General features: G+C 37.3%; 1 protein-coding gene across 1 annotated transcript; it reads right to left on the bottom strand.

The window, feature by feature from the left end:
- Nucleotides 1–1,267: 1,267 nt before the first annotated feature.
- apln (apelin) lies at nt 1,268–15,410 on the bottom strand. Its single transcript, NM_001171675.1, is given in 3 exon segments — nt 1,268–2,144; nt 3,010–3,183; nt 15,246–15,410. Coding segments are annotated over 2 exon segments (231 nt in total). The 5' UTR covers nt 15,313–15,410; the 3' UTR covers nt 1,268–2,144; nt 3,010–3,019.
- Nucleotides 15,411–18,469: the final 3,059 nt, after the last annotated feature.

Here is an 18,469-nt window from a genome sequence, read left to right as displayed (position 1 = left end):
TAGAATATGGAATACAGCTGGCTGTTCAGGATTCTCTCATGTGCGCATTATGTTTCACTCGGTACGTGAGGGAAATATGATCTATACTTGGTGTCACAAGAAGATGCCTTTGTTGGCAGTGTGGTGCTGGATCTGATTTTTTAATGAATTTTAAAAGGTGCTGATGTGTCAAGTGAATATATAGCAAGTCTGTATCCTATTTTCTTCTTTACAGTGTGGGAAAATAACATCAGCATGACCAGTGGCTGCACAGGCATTTTGTTGCGGCCAATGTTGTTGTAAAATGTGTTTTAGATGAATTAGCTATTGACATTGATATGAAACAGAGCTGTTTTGTTAGACATAACTCTTACATTTATTAGACCCACACAGATACATTTTCCGGATATGGGTGTCCTAAGTTCTTCCTCACTGCTTACATCTCCTGACAGCTAAGGCAAGAGGGCCATGAGCACCACCATTGATCTATTACATATATTATCTATTACTTACTGAACAATGAGCACATTTACATTTGAATATGTTTTGATAATATTTGACTTATTCATCAGCAGAAAGGCTAAATACATTAGTCAGGTGGAATATAAAACTTATTATTAGATAACTAAAGGTTTCCAAGGAAACACCTGCTAGATAGTAGCAAACACTATGCCATGTGAGCTTCATTGTGAAGCCACTATCAACCATATTAAGAATCGAAACTACCAACCACAGAGATGGTTCTATAGTTTCTCATTTTCAGTGTATCCAGATATCTGTAAGTCCCAAGTTTTGCACACTCTAGCCAAAACTGTCTGAGGCTTTGCCTTTTACCAATGCAAAGGGTGGGACGGGGAGCCTCTACCATGCCTCAAGGGCACAACTTACAGGCTCAGGATGAAATCTAAGGGGCCCCAGAAATGCTGAATATGGGCCTTCTTGTAGACCACAATATCTGCTCTGAATTAGTTGGAGCATAGTCAATAACCCCTTATAAAATATAACATGAAGTCACCATACTGGAATTAGGATTTGGCTGTTTTAGTCCACTTTAAAAAGACCATGTACTTGGAAATTATTATAATTAATATTGCCAATACCATGGGGTAAAAGGGTTTACATTAAAAAGGGGGTCTAGATGGAAGTTTTGGTCAGATCCTAACAATTAAGCATGTTGTATTCTTTAAAATATTTTTTTATAACATTGACAATGCCCAAAAACCACAAATCTCTAACAATCTCATTAAATTAAAATATCACAAAATAAATAGAATACAGCCATTCATACTTAAAAAAAAATAAGAATCTTCTTTTCAGAGATACATATACATATATATACATATACACAAAGAGAACCATTTGTTTAAAGAAGAGAAAAGAGCATTACAAAAAAATGAACACAATACTGTTATTTGTTTTCTTTTAGTTTTCATGAAATGAACCCGTTAAAGCATGTGTGTTATAGAAAGTGCTATTTGGATGGCTTCTATTCATTAATACTTTTTTTTTTTCTAAAAAAGAAAAAAAATCCAACAGCTTCTTGGGGAGAAATAAGGTAGTTGCCACAGGCAAGGGGCTTGGAACCTAAAGGAATCTTTATGACATGTCCATAATGAGATATGTCCCAGTGGATCAACCCATTTAGGTTGAAAGTAGCCTAATGCAAATAGTATATGTTTCACACCAGCCTCCTTTTCAGTTTAAGACACAAATTTTGCTCAGCACCAACATTTTTTACCACAAACATTTTTTGGCTCATTAGAGGCTCAAACGCTTGATTGGAAAGTGTGCAAAAGGGCTGTTAGACATTCCTTAAACATATGATGATGTTAGAGATACACAAAATGCAGAGTAAGGCATGGGCAATGCCAGGAAGGAGATCTTAGTGCAATAACATTGCTTTAGCTGTTCGTGATCCAGTAGTAATTAGGAAGGTCTCCCTTTGGGGAGCAGAGATGAATTGCTGGAATCCTGGGAACACATGACAATCCCTCAATGCAGTGTCCTTTGATCCAATATATCTTTGCAATAAAAGTTGAAGAGGCAAATCCATAGGACCGAAGGCAGCTGGACTCACATGTTTTCAATCTCTCTGAGCATCACAGGGTTCCATGCCAAACATAGCAGATTATGCAGTTGGTGGGGACAACTCAATTCCAATAAATCTGCAAATAGATTCAAATCACAAAAATTAGTAAATATGAAAACATTATTTAGGTTTGTGGTAAATTAAATTGATATTATAACAACAACAACAATAAATGATGTTTAGTTTGAGCCATTTTTGTTAATTATTGGAAGTTGAGGAGCAATATTCCATGAGGTTCTATGGACACGGTTTCTTAATATATGACCTTACACTTGCCCTATGTGTATTGACCTAATGTGAAAACAAATCAGATTTCCTCTGCAAAATCACCTATGCCAATGTCATTTTTTTTAACATTCACCAGAAAATGAAATGAATGTAAACCAACTTTTAAATAGGAAATATTTTCCATTTAAAGAGACTTCACAGTTTAAAATTAGATGTTAGACTTCTGCCTTACTAACACCAGAATATTTGACCCAAATGGAATTCAACATCAACCAACATCAGGTCACACTCTGAGTTGGACTGCTGAGCTCCCAGATTCATATGTCAGTAAATTGTTTCCCCTGGTGCCTTGTCTGCTTTCTTCAAAAGCACAGTTATTAATGTAGCACTTTAAACACTAATACATATAATTAAAACTAAACATATATGAATATATACTGTACAGAATGTGTTAGATGGAACAGCATGTGCTGCTTTTCAAAAGACTAGAAAAACACATTGGAATTCTTTCTTTACTGCTCAGTGAGTTAAGTAAATAGAATGATGGAGGGAGTAATGGAATTGTATATACTTTAAGATAAGGCAGGTTAAATTCTTAACATACTGTATTGTTGTGCTTCGAATGTCAATGACAGATCAAGAAGTGGGTGACAGCTTGCCTCTTATAAAGGAGTAATACATAGTACAGCAATATTTTTACTGCACTCTCTTACCTTTTTATTCTTAGAAGGGCATTGGGCCCTTGTGTGAAAGGCGAGGTCTTTGACGTCGGATTTTTCTCCAGTTGGCTTGCCGTTGAGGTGCAGGGTTACGGACCATTTTTGGGTTTACCAGTGTCCGGATATTCTGTTCTTCATCATTTCTATCTGAGCCTTCAGCCAGTGGAGCTGTGGAAGTAGTAAGGAATATTAGTATGGCATTAACAAGGCATTTCTTAACCTCCAGCTTCTGACTCACCAGCTGTTGTAGTTGTAAAACAATAAGCATCATTTCAATGGCTGAAAAACTACAGCTGCTTGCAAGTCTATAACTCTACCAAGGTATGCCAAGCTGCTAGGCCCTTGGCCTGTGGGAACCCTGAGTAATAGTTTGCAAAATCTGGAGTACCTCTTATTCTTGTACAAACCAACTAGCTAAACAACTGGGTAAAGTAAAGCACGAGTTTCTGTGACTCTAAACTACCACCTTGATACTACAGGGTTCAAAGGAGTGTACCGTTAGCTCATGCTGTTAGCAAACATTTACTGCCACAATAAAGCACAATTATGGTTTCCTTTTTTACATACACTTTCCCCATTCACAAAGGGAGTAGGTTTGTATCTCCTACTCTAATATAAGTAAATGTCTGCACACATGAATTATGTATGCCTAAAATAAGTTGGTTAATAGGAATCTTCAGTATACGGCACATGCTGAGCAGCTAAAGTGCAATTCCCAGAATGCCTGAGTGTTAAATGGGAAACATGTCAGCTATTACAGCATAGAGACAGGGAATGCATATGAAGTTATTTTTAAATGTTCTTGTTTTGATTATTGGGACACAAAGTGCTCAGGCCATTTATTATATGATGCCCCCACTATCCCCTGCAGAGTTACTGTATTGATTAAAGCATGTCAGCATATACATCAGCCTATATATTAACCTTTTTTTAATAACAATGAGGACATATCTCTTAAGCTGATAGGATGCTAACATATTGTATAAATATCCTGTGCTTATGAAACAACCCCCTACTCCGCACACAGCCTCTTTATGTTTGTAACATTTTTATGAGCCCATATGCTTGGTTTTCTTAGATTTCCCTAAACAGAAATCTGCAGTTGTGTCCAGATTAGCTAAAATGTACACTATGTTACATAATAGGAGCCATATTTTTGCCTTTCTGTTTAATCTTATTTAAAGAGAAGAAACCCAACTTGCATTTATCATGACCTATTAGGAAATAATCTGAAACTCATTTAAGGTCGATACATAGTTTTTTTACAAATGTAGTTAAGGAAGAGCTTACCAGGAACGTCAAGCAAACATCTTTATAAATTAAAGGAGAAAGTGACGTTCAGTTCACATTTGGTGGCCATGTGGTGCACATGCCATTACTGGGGGCTCAGACAGGAAGTCATTTCTGACCTACCTGTGCTCACATAGGAACTGGATTATCCTCTTATCTAATGACATTACTTCCATAGTCTCCCATAGCTTTGACTGGGAGTAAAATTATCAGTGTATTGTGTCCCATAGCTCTAAAATAATAAGTCCTTGCCTTGTCCCCTTGCCTCATTAAACATTGGTGAGCTTCTTCAAATTAGCAGAACCAGCAATAAACATAAGACAGGATGAACCCCCAAATCTCTTATTGTGTCCTATACATCTGTACAAACTACTGCCATCTGTTAGAGCCTGAGCAGTGAATGAGTTCCTCTGATACAAAGCAGTCATTACTAACTGCATCTCATCCCACCCCCATCCATTCACTGAATGAAGGAATGTGTGCCGTGCAATAAACAAATTCACTTATTCAGCTTTGCCATAAATGTCATTCTCTAGCAGGGTTTGAAAAATCTAGAGGTTTAGGAGAATGTGATCAGTCCTCTATTCTACCCTTTATTATGCTCTAACTGCCAACCCCACTATGTTTACTAAATGCATTTTACTTGTGAAAAGCCATGAAAACTGGTTAAGGAATAATGTTTCTGGAAACTATAGACAAAAAATAATAAGGATAATCTACAATACAAACTGAGTGTGATAAATCTCCACAAAAACTAAGAACAAATGTTAACATTTGTTAAAAGCTTTTTTTTGCTCCCCGAACAGGTATTACATTAGTAACATCACCCTTTATTATATCAACCAAATTTGTAATCTACCGCTATCTATGCACTGTGTTTTGCTTTATTTATTCATTCAGCAAAAAAACAGAAGATAACTCCAACCATACACATTCCTGCTTTCACACAGATAAGTGTAGCTCAATAACCTACTGGTTAAAAGGTTAGTATGGGAAACAAAAGAGGGGAAACACCAGAAAGAAGAAATATTTTATCATTATATTTATCCCAACTGTATGTTCCCAGAATTCCAGAAGCTATACTTTATATGTTTTTTGTTGAAGAAATTCTGCAGAGATGGTGTATTCTTCTTCTCTTTGCAATTTCATCATGCAACATGTGGCTTGTGCTAATTAAATCTAGAAATATCTAATGTGCCAGTCTAGCAACCATTCCTAGCATTCTTTAGCATTTTTCTTAAAGAGTTATCCCAATTACCATGTTAATTCAAGGAAAAAGGGAACTCTCATGCTCTCATTTAAGCCACCGTGAACAGGTCAACTGGGTTACATGAAATGTTGATCCTCATTGTAAAGCATGAAATAACACTGGCAATTGACATCCACTCCTTGCTAAAAACCAGTAGGAGTCACAGTCATGCAAAATTCCAGCATTTGTCTCATTAAAGATAAGGGACAGGAACAAAAAACTGACAGTTATTTATTATTATATCTAGGTCCCTTGGGTTTCTTCTTAAGCCATTCATGTTTCAAGTTCCTATTTTTTAAAGTTTCAATGTTCCAAAAAGGTCAATAATTGACCTTCAAGCTGGGTTGTCAGGTGTATCTAAAACAGCAAATAGAAATTCATTTCCCAAATCATGCCCTAACTGTCCATCAGGCTGAGGCCCCCCTGCCACTGTTCCAAGCACCCCCAGTGAGTCAGCCACTGCTTAAAACTGATGGGAAAGTGGCATGGTTGGGTTTAGAGAAAGACAGAATGGCATTGGGGTCACTAGTTTGCAATAGGATTTCTCATCCAAAAAACATCCATGGCAGAAGTATTATTTGTCAGTATATTCAGAACTGCCCTGGAAAATGGACAATGAACATGTATGTATTTTATATTTTAATTGCAATTGGTATGGTTATAAAAGGCCCTCTATTATGTTGACTGAGCTCTAATACTCTGGTTATTAGTTGTTGTAAAATTGTGAGAACATATAAAATTAAGGGGGGAAAAATACACAGAGAGTGAACTTCTTTTTAGAGCCATGGACTTTTATGCGATTTGTGCACTAATGTGCACTAATCTAAGCCTGAAGAAGTGGATTTATTAACTGGCATAGCAGTAAAGATGCTTCTCATTTAGAACTGGAACTACTCCTACATGTGGGCGATTGGAATGGTGGTTAAACCAAAGCTGTTTAGCTTGTATGCTCAGTGATAATAACATTCATATTGGAGGAAATATCACAGCTGCTAAGAGAGAAGGTGAAGATTGCATGTTGTCCCTTTTTTTATTATCTTAATGTACAGAAAGACCTACTGACAGATTTGTAAGTTTTGGTTTAAACCTAGCAATGTAGGTCTCCCACTGATTTAGGCCTAGACCACTAGAAACAACCGATGTTTCAATGTATTTGTACTGTAAAACTTCAATGTCACTCCTAGACCAGTACTGGCAATGCACTGTGTATCATTTGTGCATCATATAATTATGTTTATACAAAGACATTTGTGTGCAGAGTGACCTGAGTACTAATCAGTCCTGCCGCCAGTGAATTTTATATTTGTAGAATTTTCAGAGCATGAGGTAGCAACTGTATTTTCATGTTGTATAGAAACACAATGCACAAAACAAAAGCTGTTATTTTCACTAGGCACTTGGGTAGAAGTCTAGAGGTTCTGGAACACTCACTCTCTTACTCCAACACGTCAAATTGGTCATTCTAATTTTCTGTTTTGGCTTTTTATGTGGGATAGTGCACATATGCAGAGCAATATGTAGAATTTCTTAGAAATGTACTCAGTTTCATTAAATAACTGTGTATGTGTGACCTTCTTCACATTAGCAAGGTGGTAGCTTCTTCTGAAAAGAAATGTATACAGTTGGATTTATCTATTAGCAGATTAAGTGTCTTCTTTATTAGTCTGTAACCCTGCTTTAAAATGCTTTGCAAGAAGTAAAGCAATAAACCTTACAGAACTGGTAGCTAAATGTGTGACATGTATGAACTGGCATTTTCCCTTTCTGTCACGCTGAGCTCTCTACAAGAAAAGACCTCCTTTCATTAGTATAGTTCTTATATTTGCATTGTAAACTTCCTTCCTGTTTCTCTGCTTTATACTTTAAGCATGATTGCTTTAGTGTATTGTACAAATGCCTTCATGTGGGGCAAAGGGCATATCTTAATTTCCTCCCCTAGTAAATCACTTTACTCCACAATGCCTTTATTGAGAAGCACGTGCAAGTTCACCTTTATGATAGCAGACAGTAGCCCAGAGCTACATAAATCCCCTCTTGTTGTATTTTAGGGCTACAAATGTTGTCTTTTCTTCGATTAGCAAGGACTGAAATCGTTTATTTATTGCATGTATTATAGTGATGTGTGGCCTAATTCTAGATTAAGGACACAGTATTTTGGAGTGGAGAAAATGGAAATATTACAAACATTTATGACATGAGGCCTCATTAAAGAAGGGTAAGTTCAGGCATTAGACACTGTAATGGTCACAAAACTGCACCCAGCAGTGCACCATTGACAGTATTTTGATTTACCCCTGCTGTAGTGCAAGTTACTACTTTGCTAATCCTTTCCAGCAGAATGCAGAGAGGACTGGACTTTGAGGTGGAAAGGTATCCGTAGGCACCCATAGACTTTCCTTTTAGTGCCTATTGAATAATAGAATGCTAGGTTGGATGCCCATGGATCTCTATTCACTATCCTTTTTTTTTCTTCTCATAATCTATTATGAGGTGTAACTGTGTGGAATGCAAGGCAGAAATAATGCAAGGTGGGAAAAACATTGTGATTAGATAGAGAGAAAGATGATAGATAAATAGATATATAGATGATAGATGAACTAAAAAGACTCTGAAAGTAACATCAGGACATCAGTGGTACAAGCCTGGCCCTATAGTGCTGCCTAAGGACTGGCATCATCTGTTTATTGTTTTGCTCTGTGCTTCAGACTGCAGTGACCAGACAAAATGCATTTTGTTAAGCGATTGAATGAGACATTGTCCATCACTGAGGAAGGAAGAAAGGCAGTGCATCAAATATGTGACAGTTTTTTGAAACAGGTCATTTTAACCCCACTTTCCCAAAGGTTAGACGATTTTACTTTTATAACAGGATGCTTATGAAATGCACATTATCCGTGTTTGGCCACATTGCTTTCAGAGCTGACTTGCAGTATTCTTCTCTTACAAAGGGGAGATCTTGTAGTCCAGCCCTTAGAAAAAAGGCTCTTTCACGTATCTCTAATAGTTGTCTCCCTTTGTTTAAAAAATGGTTTAGTTCACATGTCTGTTTTTGCAGTTGCTGGGGAAACAGTGGTAATAATTAAAGGCTGTTTATAGATGAATTGCTATTTAGCATAACATGGCATTATGGACCCACTTATTGTTGGTATTCAACACATGATCAAAAGTAGTTTTGAGGACTGCAGTTTTAAACTAATTTGTTCCTAAAGTGAATTTCCATATCTTATGTTGACCTGTGATTTGAGTTAAATATATATATATATAATTGAGTTAAATATATATATATATATTTTATAATTTGCAATTTTGTGTAAATTGCTTCAGGCATCTCTAGCAATGTGTAAATGTATACGACTTCAGTTTACTGACATTTTATCTCACATACCTTTTACTGAACTGTAGTCTGAATTTATATTTTATTTTGGTGGCCCTGATCATAGTCCGACAGTCAGAAATTGCTTCTGATTATACCTCCCACCAGCCTATGTAGGAGTTTAGCAAACAAGGAAGTGACAAGAACCACACCTCCACCCACTTCCATTCAGATCTGCACATTGGGCCAAACAATTGGATCATTGTTATCTGGCCTTTCACATATATGGTCAAATGGTGCTCTTTCTGACCTTTCAGTAAAATGGGTTGATTGGTTTGATAACCAAACCATCTGCACCTGCATGTTTGAAATATGGTCACAATATGGTCACACTGCATGGACACAATGAATAGGCTCATATTAGTTGTATCACTCATTGGAATTGTGGGAAGTAAAGTCATGTACTGTTCCAGGTCTGCCAGTGCCCAATACATGTGCTAAACCAGGTCATCAGTAAGCTCATTTTTCCATTTTGACCAACAAAATTAGGTGTGATAGTGGCAGTTGTTTATTGGTCAAATCAGTTATTTTAAGATGGGTATGTATTTGTAAAGATTGCATAGTTTAAATGGAAACCAATTCAATTAAACAGAACTCAATGCACCAAAGAAAGCAACCAGAATGATAGGGCAGTGTGGTCTATCACAAGTGTAATACAGTAAAATGTTGGAAAATTCTGATTACGTTAGTTGTACAGATAAAGAGTCTCTTTAGTAACCTGCCAGCGTGCACATGTTGGTTTGCACGTATACTAGAGAGGGAAAATATTTAGACTGAAGGATACTTTGTCCTTAGCATTATTGATTTAGTCTTGTATCTATAACCTGGTTACATACTAACGGGGGGCCCCTGACCAAATTCTGGAACTGAAATTGGAACCTGAAACAAAAAAGTCAGAAAACCACTGCTCTAGGGACTTGATTTATCTTAAAGTAGTTGTTTAAAGATACAGCTGCTCACATCAGTGTTGCCATAAATTAGAAGAACTGTGGTTCACTGTGGCAGTGCTTAATGCTGGAAAATCAGAAATAGTTGCTTTTCAGAGAGATGTATTGTTTATGCTGCTTCACTACTTAAGGCTGAGGACAGATGGGATCATTTTTTTTGCAGAGTTTAAAAACCAAAACACTCAGTCTGTAGTTAAACCATTGTGTATCCTCAGTGTTGCTGCAGTTAAAAACACTGTGTTGGCAGTCTACAATTCTGGTCTAGTGCTGCATATAGGCACTCTTTGCACAATGTTCCCAATGCTCCCTCTAATTCCACCCAAAATGTGTGTGTGTGCGCACAAGCTCACAGCTTAGAGGGAACATTGCACATTCCTAAGCTTTATATTTATTCTACTCCCATATATTTATATTTGATAGACCTTAACAACTTAGTTAACAACTTAACAAAATAGTTATTCAGTATTATTGATTAGAAACTGCATGATCCTCAATGTTATGATGGAATTTATAACCTTACTTTGTGCAACTTTTGTGTCCTGATCTACTCCATTATTAAAATTGGTACCAATGGCACATGTAGAATATTTATTCCTTCCTGAAGTAGTTTTGGGCAGGTGGTTGAAATGCTCTTTGCTACATTTTCAAGCAAGAATTGCCAGCCCGAAACTACACCTAAAACGTTATACTTTTGTTATTTGTCACATAAAATTCTTCTTTTATCTTTTTTAACTTTTACAAACATCATCAAGCCTCACAAAATGTATCAGGTGTCACAGAAGCTCCAGATGCTTCCTATTGAGATTCTGTAGGTCTAAACAGCTGAGAAAACAAAGGGATGCACTCAGGATGCATAATTTTACATCTTGGGCCCCCCAGAAAAATGATGTTTTTGCCCCCCCCCCTCAACCATGCACATAAACTATAATCTAGAGTGTATACATCCTACAATGCAGGCACAGGCCTGAGGGAAAGAGACCCATTGCTATGGCAAATATTCTTTCTAAGAATATTGTGGGGAACCAAGAGAATGTTATAGCTAAAGACTGGGTTGCTGCATCTGTGACACTTGTTTTAATGAATGGGAGCATTAAAGGGCCACATGGATTATAAAAAGCTTGTATTTAAATAATGAAGATATATTTACAAGTTAATGGAATAATATAAAAGCATTATATATAGTAAGGCAGCCATTCAAGTGTATCTATAGAGCTACAGAGACAAGCACTGGCTACAAGAACTCCCTTGCAGGGTCACATCCTGCCTTTTTATGTACTGATTTGTATCGAAAAGCCTTATTTTAACAGTTTTCAGGCTTGTGTTGTGTTTCATCTTAGTAAATTATTAGTAAAATTGTGGCAAATTATTGAACAAATGGGGTCATCTTAAAGGAACAGTAACACCAAAAAATTAAAGTGTATAAAAGTAATTACAATATAATGTACTGTTGCCCTGCATTGGTACAACTGGTGTGTTTGCCTCAGAAAGACTACTATAGTTTATATAAGTAAGCTGCTGTGTAGCCATGGGGGCAGCCATTCAAAGGAGAAAAGGCACAGGTTACTTAGCAGATAACAGATAAACCCCCATTATATGGGGCTTATCTACTAGTTATATGCTATGTAACCTGTGCCTTTTCACATTTGAATGGCTGCCCCCATGGCTACACGGCAGCTTATTTATATAGTAGCTTTTCTGTAGCAAAAACACCAGTTTTTTGCAGAGCAACAGCACATTATATTTTAATTACTTTAAAACACTTTAATTTTTTGATGTTACTGTTCCTTTAAACTGAATGGGATACAAGATAAGGAGTTGGTTTGTGGCTGGAAAAGAAGTATCTTTTATCTCAGTGTAATACAGATACAAACAGAATATATATGATGCTTATCCATACAATGTTGCTCAGATTTCTCCATTAATGGACAGCACACACACATTTGATTCTATCTAGCAGATAATCCTTCCCAGTTTGGGAAAGAGCAGGGTGGTTTTGTGCATTACTGGGTTTCAGTTGGGTAAACATAGAATGAAGAAGATAAAGTAGAGGTCACACACAGTGTCAGTGTGAATCTCTAGTGTAGCCTCAGGGATAATTGTTTGACTGGGGTCTTGCTGTGTTTACTGTTTGTGTGAATGGGGGGGGGAGTAGGGGGGCTATGGTTTAGTTTCAATTTCTCCCATTGAGAGTTTTTTTATAACAATGTATTTGACATCTCTCTATCTTTAGATATTGAAGACTAATTCTAACAATAAAATGTGGATGAAGCATAGGGTTGCTGCCAATGGAAATAGTTCTATTCAGTTATGCTCACATTTATTAAGACCTTCAGTTGCTCTTTATAATGATATGATCCCAGTACCAGCACTTGCTAGTCCACCTCAAATAGATAAAGTCCATGCAATATTAGGTTTCCTTTCCAGTAGGCGCACCAGGCTGTGACTAACTGCCTATGCTATTATATGAATATTGAATATTGAGTCTAAAGAGCTAAGCCTTGGCTTTGCCAGTGAGCGTAAGTGATTTTGCCTTCCTTGAAAAAAGAAATGAGCAGCATTTATAGTCACCTACTTCCTATTAGTTCCTGTTGTACACTGGAGTATGCCAATGCCTACAATAAAGAGACATTTCTCCAAGCTTTGGGTTCACAATGCAATGCAACATCATGGGCATGTCAGCACAGTGCAGTTGCTTGAGGGTAGTATGGACCATATCAATGCAGCCTCAAGGTAATTGTTTAAACGACTGGATATGTTGGTTCTTTGAAGATAGTGTACCTTTTACATATGTTAATTTGCTTGTGGCTTCCCTATCTTCCCTATCAGTCACGGAAACCAGTTTCCTTTGCAGTCTGCCCTCTTCCTATGATTTCATGTCCTTTTCATGAGTAAAAATAGTTTTGTTGAATTAGGGAATGGACAGAGGGATGTCTGAAACTGCAAGAGCTGAACTTATGGACTTTCAGCATGTTACAGGTCCTGATCTCCAGAGTGGGACTGCCATGCCACCAGCAGGAAAAATAAGACTAGATGTGGGAGCAGCTGGGTGATTGTGCCTCAGGCAGCAAATAGTCTTGGACCACCCCTGTGTGCTATGAATTATTCATTGATGCTTAGAAGTAATGTAGCCAAGGTAGGGGGTTAATTCTCAAAATGAGCAGAACAATAGGTCACAACTTATGTCTTTGAACTGACCTTCCGTGGCTGACCCAATGCGCATACATTCATTGTGCTACAACAGGTCACTTCTTGAATTGCCCAAATTCATCCTAAGATCAGTAATTAGTACATGCCCATTAACCCCTTGGCTGCCATTGCTAAGCGTAGAGAGATAATAAGCCTGCAGCCAGTCATACAGAACAATAACCAACACTTCCATTTGTAAAACTTGTTTGCTTAAGGATTAAGAGACTTGGCTGCATCTTATTCAGTGTGGGTTCATGATGTCTGAGTAAGGCAAAGTCTGTCTAACAACACATTTGATTTACATATAAATGATATCAGTGTATGTGACTGTAATATTGATGCTGATTAAGACTAATAGTTTTTTTATTATAAGGTTTACTGTATTCCAAAATAAGTGCTTTATAATACTACCAGTGTGTGGTTGACAGTAATGTTCATAGTCTTGCCATCTACTAGTTTTATTTGCTTTTCTATCCCACTTGCTACATTTCTCTTTACTCCACAAATGAATTTTAAAGCACCCAAGGGCCTTGTTGGTGTGGGAACACAGAGTGATTAAGAGCTTCAAACTGTAGTCGATTTACTGTAGGCAAAGCCAACAACCCTCCCGCATACTGACCACATGGCTGGCATCATATCATCATCCAACATTCAGTAATACTGATAAAGAAAGTCCTAACCATATCAGTCATACCCTTTCAAGGGTCCATCTGTGTCAGCTCAATCCTACCCTATACTGGTGAACATATCAGTTATTGACATACACACAGCATGTCATTTAGGACAATAAATGTAATAATGCAATCCAATTTCCTAAGTGATGCCTCTAATATGCCGATAAATTATGAACTTGGAGATAAAAAGGAGTTGCCCTCGTTGAATGAAAATGGCCCCCTGAGCAACACTAATATCACTAGGAGCCAGTAAGCCCCACTTCCAGGTGTGCGGTAAACACCATCGCATACCACAACTTAGTGTAAACAGGTGACATCCTGTGATTTATTAACTCCTCTATTGACACAGCCCCTATCTGATCTCAGAGAGAGCTCTTTTATCAAGGTATCCTGCAAGAATCTGAGCCAGGAGCAAGTGCACAAGACACTTTAGCCAGAAAACTAAATACAAGCATTATTTTCCATCTTACAACTGAATATAAGCAGGACCATGCATCTCCCATAGTAATAGCTATAGCTTAATATAAGGCTTTAGATATATATGTCACCAGATTAAACATAAAAGCTACTGAATGCCTGAAACATGTAACATACAATACAATGCATTCTCACGTCTACAATATTGATATTTCCATATGCATTCAACTGTACATTCAGCTGAACTTTAAGATTAGCCATTAGTTAATACCATGTGCTGCAGGTATCAGTACAGCACTTAATATGCAGTCAGTCAGTGCTGCAGGTATCAGTTAACTCCAGGCTTAATGAAAGATCTATGCTGTAGGCATTAGCTAATAAAGCATTAAACACAAGGTCAAGGTTGCAATTAATACCACATTTAATAAAATATTTTAGATTAGTTAATGCTAGGCTTAATTTTAGATCTGCGGTGGGAGTTTTAGAGTTAGTCATTTACATATGCCTAATAAAACATCTGTGCTGCAGATACCAGTGAATACAATGCTTCATAAAACATCTGTGCTACACTAAGTTAATGCCATGCTTAATTAAACATCAACACCACAGGTAATAGAAAATACCATGCTTAGTAAAAACTCTGTACCGCAGCTATTAGCTATTATGCCTAATGAAAGATATACATTGTGAGTAAAAGTTAATACAGTGTAAAAGTTAATACAGTGCTAAATTCGTTATTCTGCAGGTTCTACTTGTGCCTTTTTTGCACCCTGTTACACCAAAATGTAATGATTTTGCTTTTGAGCACAATACTTATGCATCTCATTTTTAAAGTACACTGGTTATACTGGTATCTGATTCCTAGTAGTTAATAATTAATCCCTTATTGCATTTCTTCTAACTCCTAATGCTAAACTGTTAGCTCTTCAGCACAGCTCTCCTTGCAGTATTTCTTTATAAATGTTGCATGTGGCTACAATGACTGTTAAGTACAGGGTGCATTATAGAAATAAGTATAAATATAGAAATATAGTTTTTATTTACATGATATATATATATATATATACACAGTAAGGTTCAGAAAGCAGACTCACCTCCAAATGCTGAAGTCAAGGTTAAAATGAAGAGCAGAAGCGCCAGTGCCCAAAGTCTGAGATTCATGTTTCTTGTGGCTGAGTGCGAGCGAGCAGAACTGTGCTGAATCCAAGAAGCGAGCTGTGTGTATTGGAAAAGCCTAACTCCTTCCAGAGGGAGCTCTAGTCTGCCAGAGAATGCTCTCACATACTACAGGGGCTGCGTTTTGTATTGGAGAGTCTGGCTTGGTCATGTGGCCAGCAAGGAAGAGGGGGGGGGGGAATCCTCTCCTCTATTTTTTTTTTTTTTACACCCATAATGAATTGAACTGAGTAACACCGCATAGGACTAACAAAGCACTTGGCTTTGACAAACATATTACAATACAAACTGGATGCCTGCCAGATTGTTTGCAGCTATTTAGATTTCAATTTGAAAATATTCAAAACATAAAATAAAACTGAATGCAAACCTGGGTGAATTTGACTAGGGGTGGTAATTAAAATACACTTTAATATAATATGGTCATTATAAGTGAATGCAATTTTCATACATTTATTTGATAATCTTTCAAATTATAACCCCATTCCATTATTTTGTAGGTTCTGCTGATTTGCAATCTGGTTTATTTAAGGATCCTCAGCCCAACATATATATATTTATATTTAAAGGAGATTTACCAGGGAACTTGTGCCAATACATTGCACCTGGCACCAATTACGTTTTGACGAAATGCGGGTAATTGTGTACAATGTGTTGCACCCAAGGGAACTACTGCTTTAAGGACATGTTATTTTCAGGGTTCACGTGGCATTGCATATTGTGCCAACACACATCCAATAAATCCCATATTAACTTTTTCCTAGGAATGCTGGAAGCACCAACCAGGGAAAAGCAACACCACAACTTCAGTACTTTATATCCTCATTGGTAAATCTTATGAAAGTGTTGGAACATTCTATATTAGCCATATTAAAGAGAAAGAGAAAACATTGTTCATTGTGAGTAAAAACATGCCAATCTGCATTAGTAAGTTAGTCCATTGACTTATTTAATCAAGTGCATCTTTAAAGTCTTCAGACAATACACAGTTGTAAACAGTATATATATTTTATCAAATATTGCTTGCAGGTACAATATATATTCTGTACATTTGACAGTTTTCTGATGTCCATTATTGCCCCATTGGGATGTATTTTCACTGGGAGTGTTGACTTGTCAAAGTGCTGGGGGACAGGAAAATGGCATTTTGTGCCTCATGGAGTAAGATATACAGGTAAATGTTTGTCTTGACTTTTCTGTCCAGTCATAAAAAATATACCCCCTGAACCAGCAAAAAGACATATCTCTGTGAGATGCTGAAATATTATGGAGCTCTTATACCAGACACTTCAGTTACCAGAGCTCATCTGTATCCCCTGTAAGTGAAAACAGCCTGTGTTCTACCAAGTGGAAATGTAATTAAAGGTAACAATAACCAGTAATGTGGTCACTCATTATTATTCACAAACCAGACTTTATTATGGACCCACTATTAAGCACTGCTACATTTGATTCCACTGCTGAGAAAAATAGCTGTCCTGATTTGAAAATATGCCTGTTGCTTCCCTTTGAGTGAATCTTACAGCCAGCATGAATAGGATACTTCTGATAGAAAGATACTTGGGGGCTCTCCAACACCGGACAAGGTTCATGGATCTAAGATGAGTTTTTATTGCTTTTCGTACATATTACAGTACTGTAAGCCACAAAGCAATTCCCGCCCATCAAAATGTTATTAAAGCAGAACATAATAGTTGTTAAAACATTTCCTGCATGAAGGCACTTATATAGTGAGTGATTTATACTGCAGCCCTCAGAATATAGGCATTCTGCATACATCAACTTGGAATTAAAGATATGGCAAATAAAACCAGCAAAGTTAATGTGTTTGGAAACTGCATGTAAACACAGCCAATCAGGAAGGACTTGTTTAATTATTAGTATGGATTTTTGTGTACATTCCTTTAGTGAGCTGTGGGAGTATAGCTAGCTTGTATTTTCAACTGTCAACCTATTTAATTATCTCTCCACTGACAAATGGAAGCTACCACTTTACCAGCTGACACCCAAGTCTGTGATATACCCTGTGATTAATGCTGATTCTTATGTGTGTTTTGAGATATGAATAAAAGGGAGAGTACAAAAACTGGTATAATTGGTATTTAGTTTATTCACAACAATTCAATGGATTTCTGGGCACAACAATATTATTTTAAATGTCAGCTCAGACCTTAAAAATTGCTGCTATGAACGCAACGTGGTGAATAGCACTGTATGTAGTTTGCATGACGCAGAATGCATTGGTTTCAGTAGTGTGCATCTTAATGACATACTAATTAGCCATTCAACATATTGATTTCATATGTGTTGTAGTTCTAAATAGAATATGTTAGCGCCAATCGATAAAATGTGCTATAATAGTTGAAAGCAAATATCTTTTGTTTATGAGGAAAGGTTGCAGTGTTGAAAGGTGCAGAGTAAAAGCATGCATTTCTGTCCCTACTGATGGTTTGTTTGCTGGGGTCTCCTGATAATACTTGATAATCATGGGGTAATATTCCTTGAAATAGCTGAATCCTAATCTAAATACATACAGATTGAATACCACCCTACACAGATCCAGCCCAGGAGGTGCAGTATGGTGCAAAATCATTGGTGCTCTGTGGGGGTTTAAGGTTGTCAGAAAGTCATTGCTGGCTCATAGGGGTATGGGATGCTCTAAAACTCATTGATGTTTCATAAGTGTATGGGAGGGTCTGAATGTTATGTTTTATAGGAGTATAGGATGGTCTGAAAGTCATTTGTGTTTTATAGGGGTATAGAATGAAAATCATTGATGCTGTGCAGTGGTTAATAGGGCACAAACTCTAGTGCTAATTGCAGCTTAAGGGCTCTGGTACACAGGGAGATTAGTCGCCCACGACTAATCTCCCTGATATGACATCCCACCGGCGAAAATGTAAATCGTCAGTGGGATGGCATACTGGTATACGCGATCTCCGAAGTTGAGATCGCAACTTCGGCGATTTCTGCAAATCGCTCCGTCGCGTTTGCCACCCCACCGGGGATTTACATTTTCGCCTGTGGGATGTCATATCGGGGAGTTTAGTCGCCTGCAACAAGGGAGATTTGTGGCGGGCGACTAAACTCCCTCGTATGCCAGAGCCCTAACTATTCACCGTCTCACCACCTTATCCATTTG

This window comes from Xenopus tropicalis, chromosome 8 (assembly GCF_000004195.4).
Source record: "Xenopus tropicalis strain Nigerian chromosome 8, UCB_Xtro_10.0, whole genome shotgun sequence".
Classification (NCBI taxonomy): domain Eukaryota; kingdom Metazoa; phylum Chordata; class Amphibia; order Anura; family Pipidae; genus Xenopus; species Xenopus tropicalis.
This window is presented reverse-complemented; position numbering and strand designations above follow the sequence as displayed.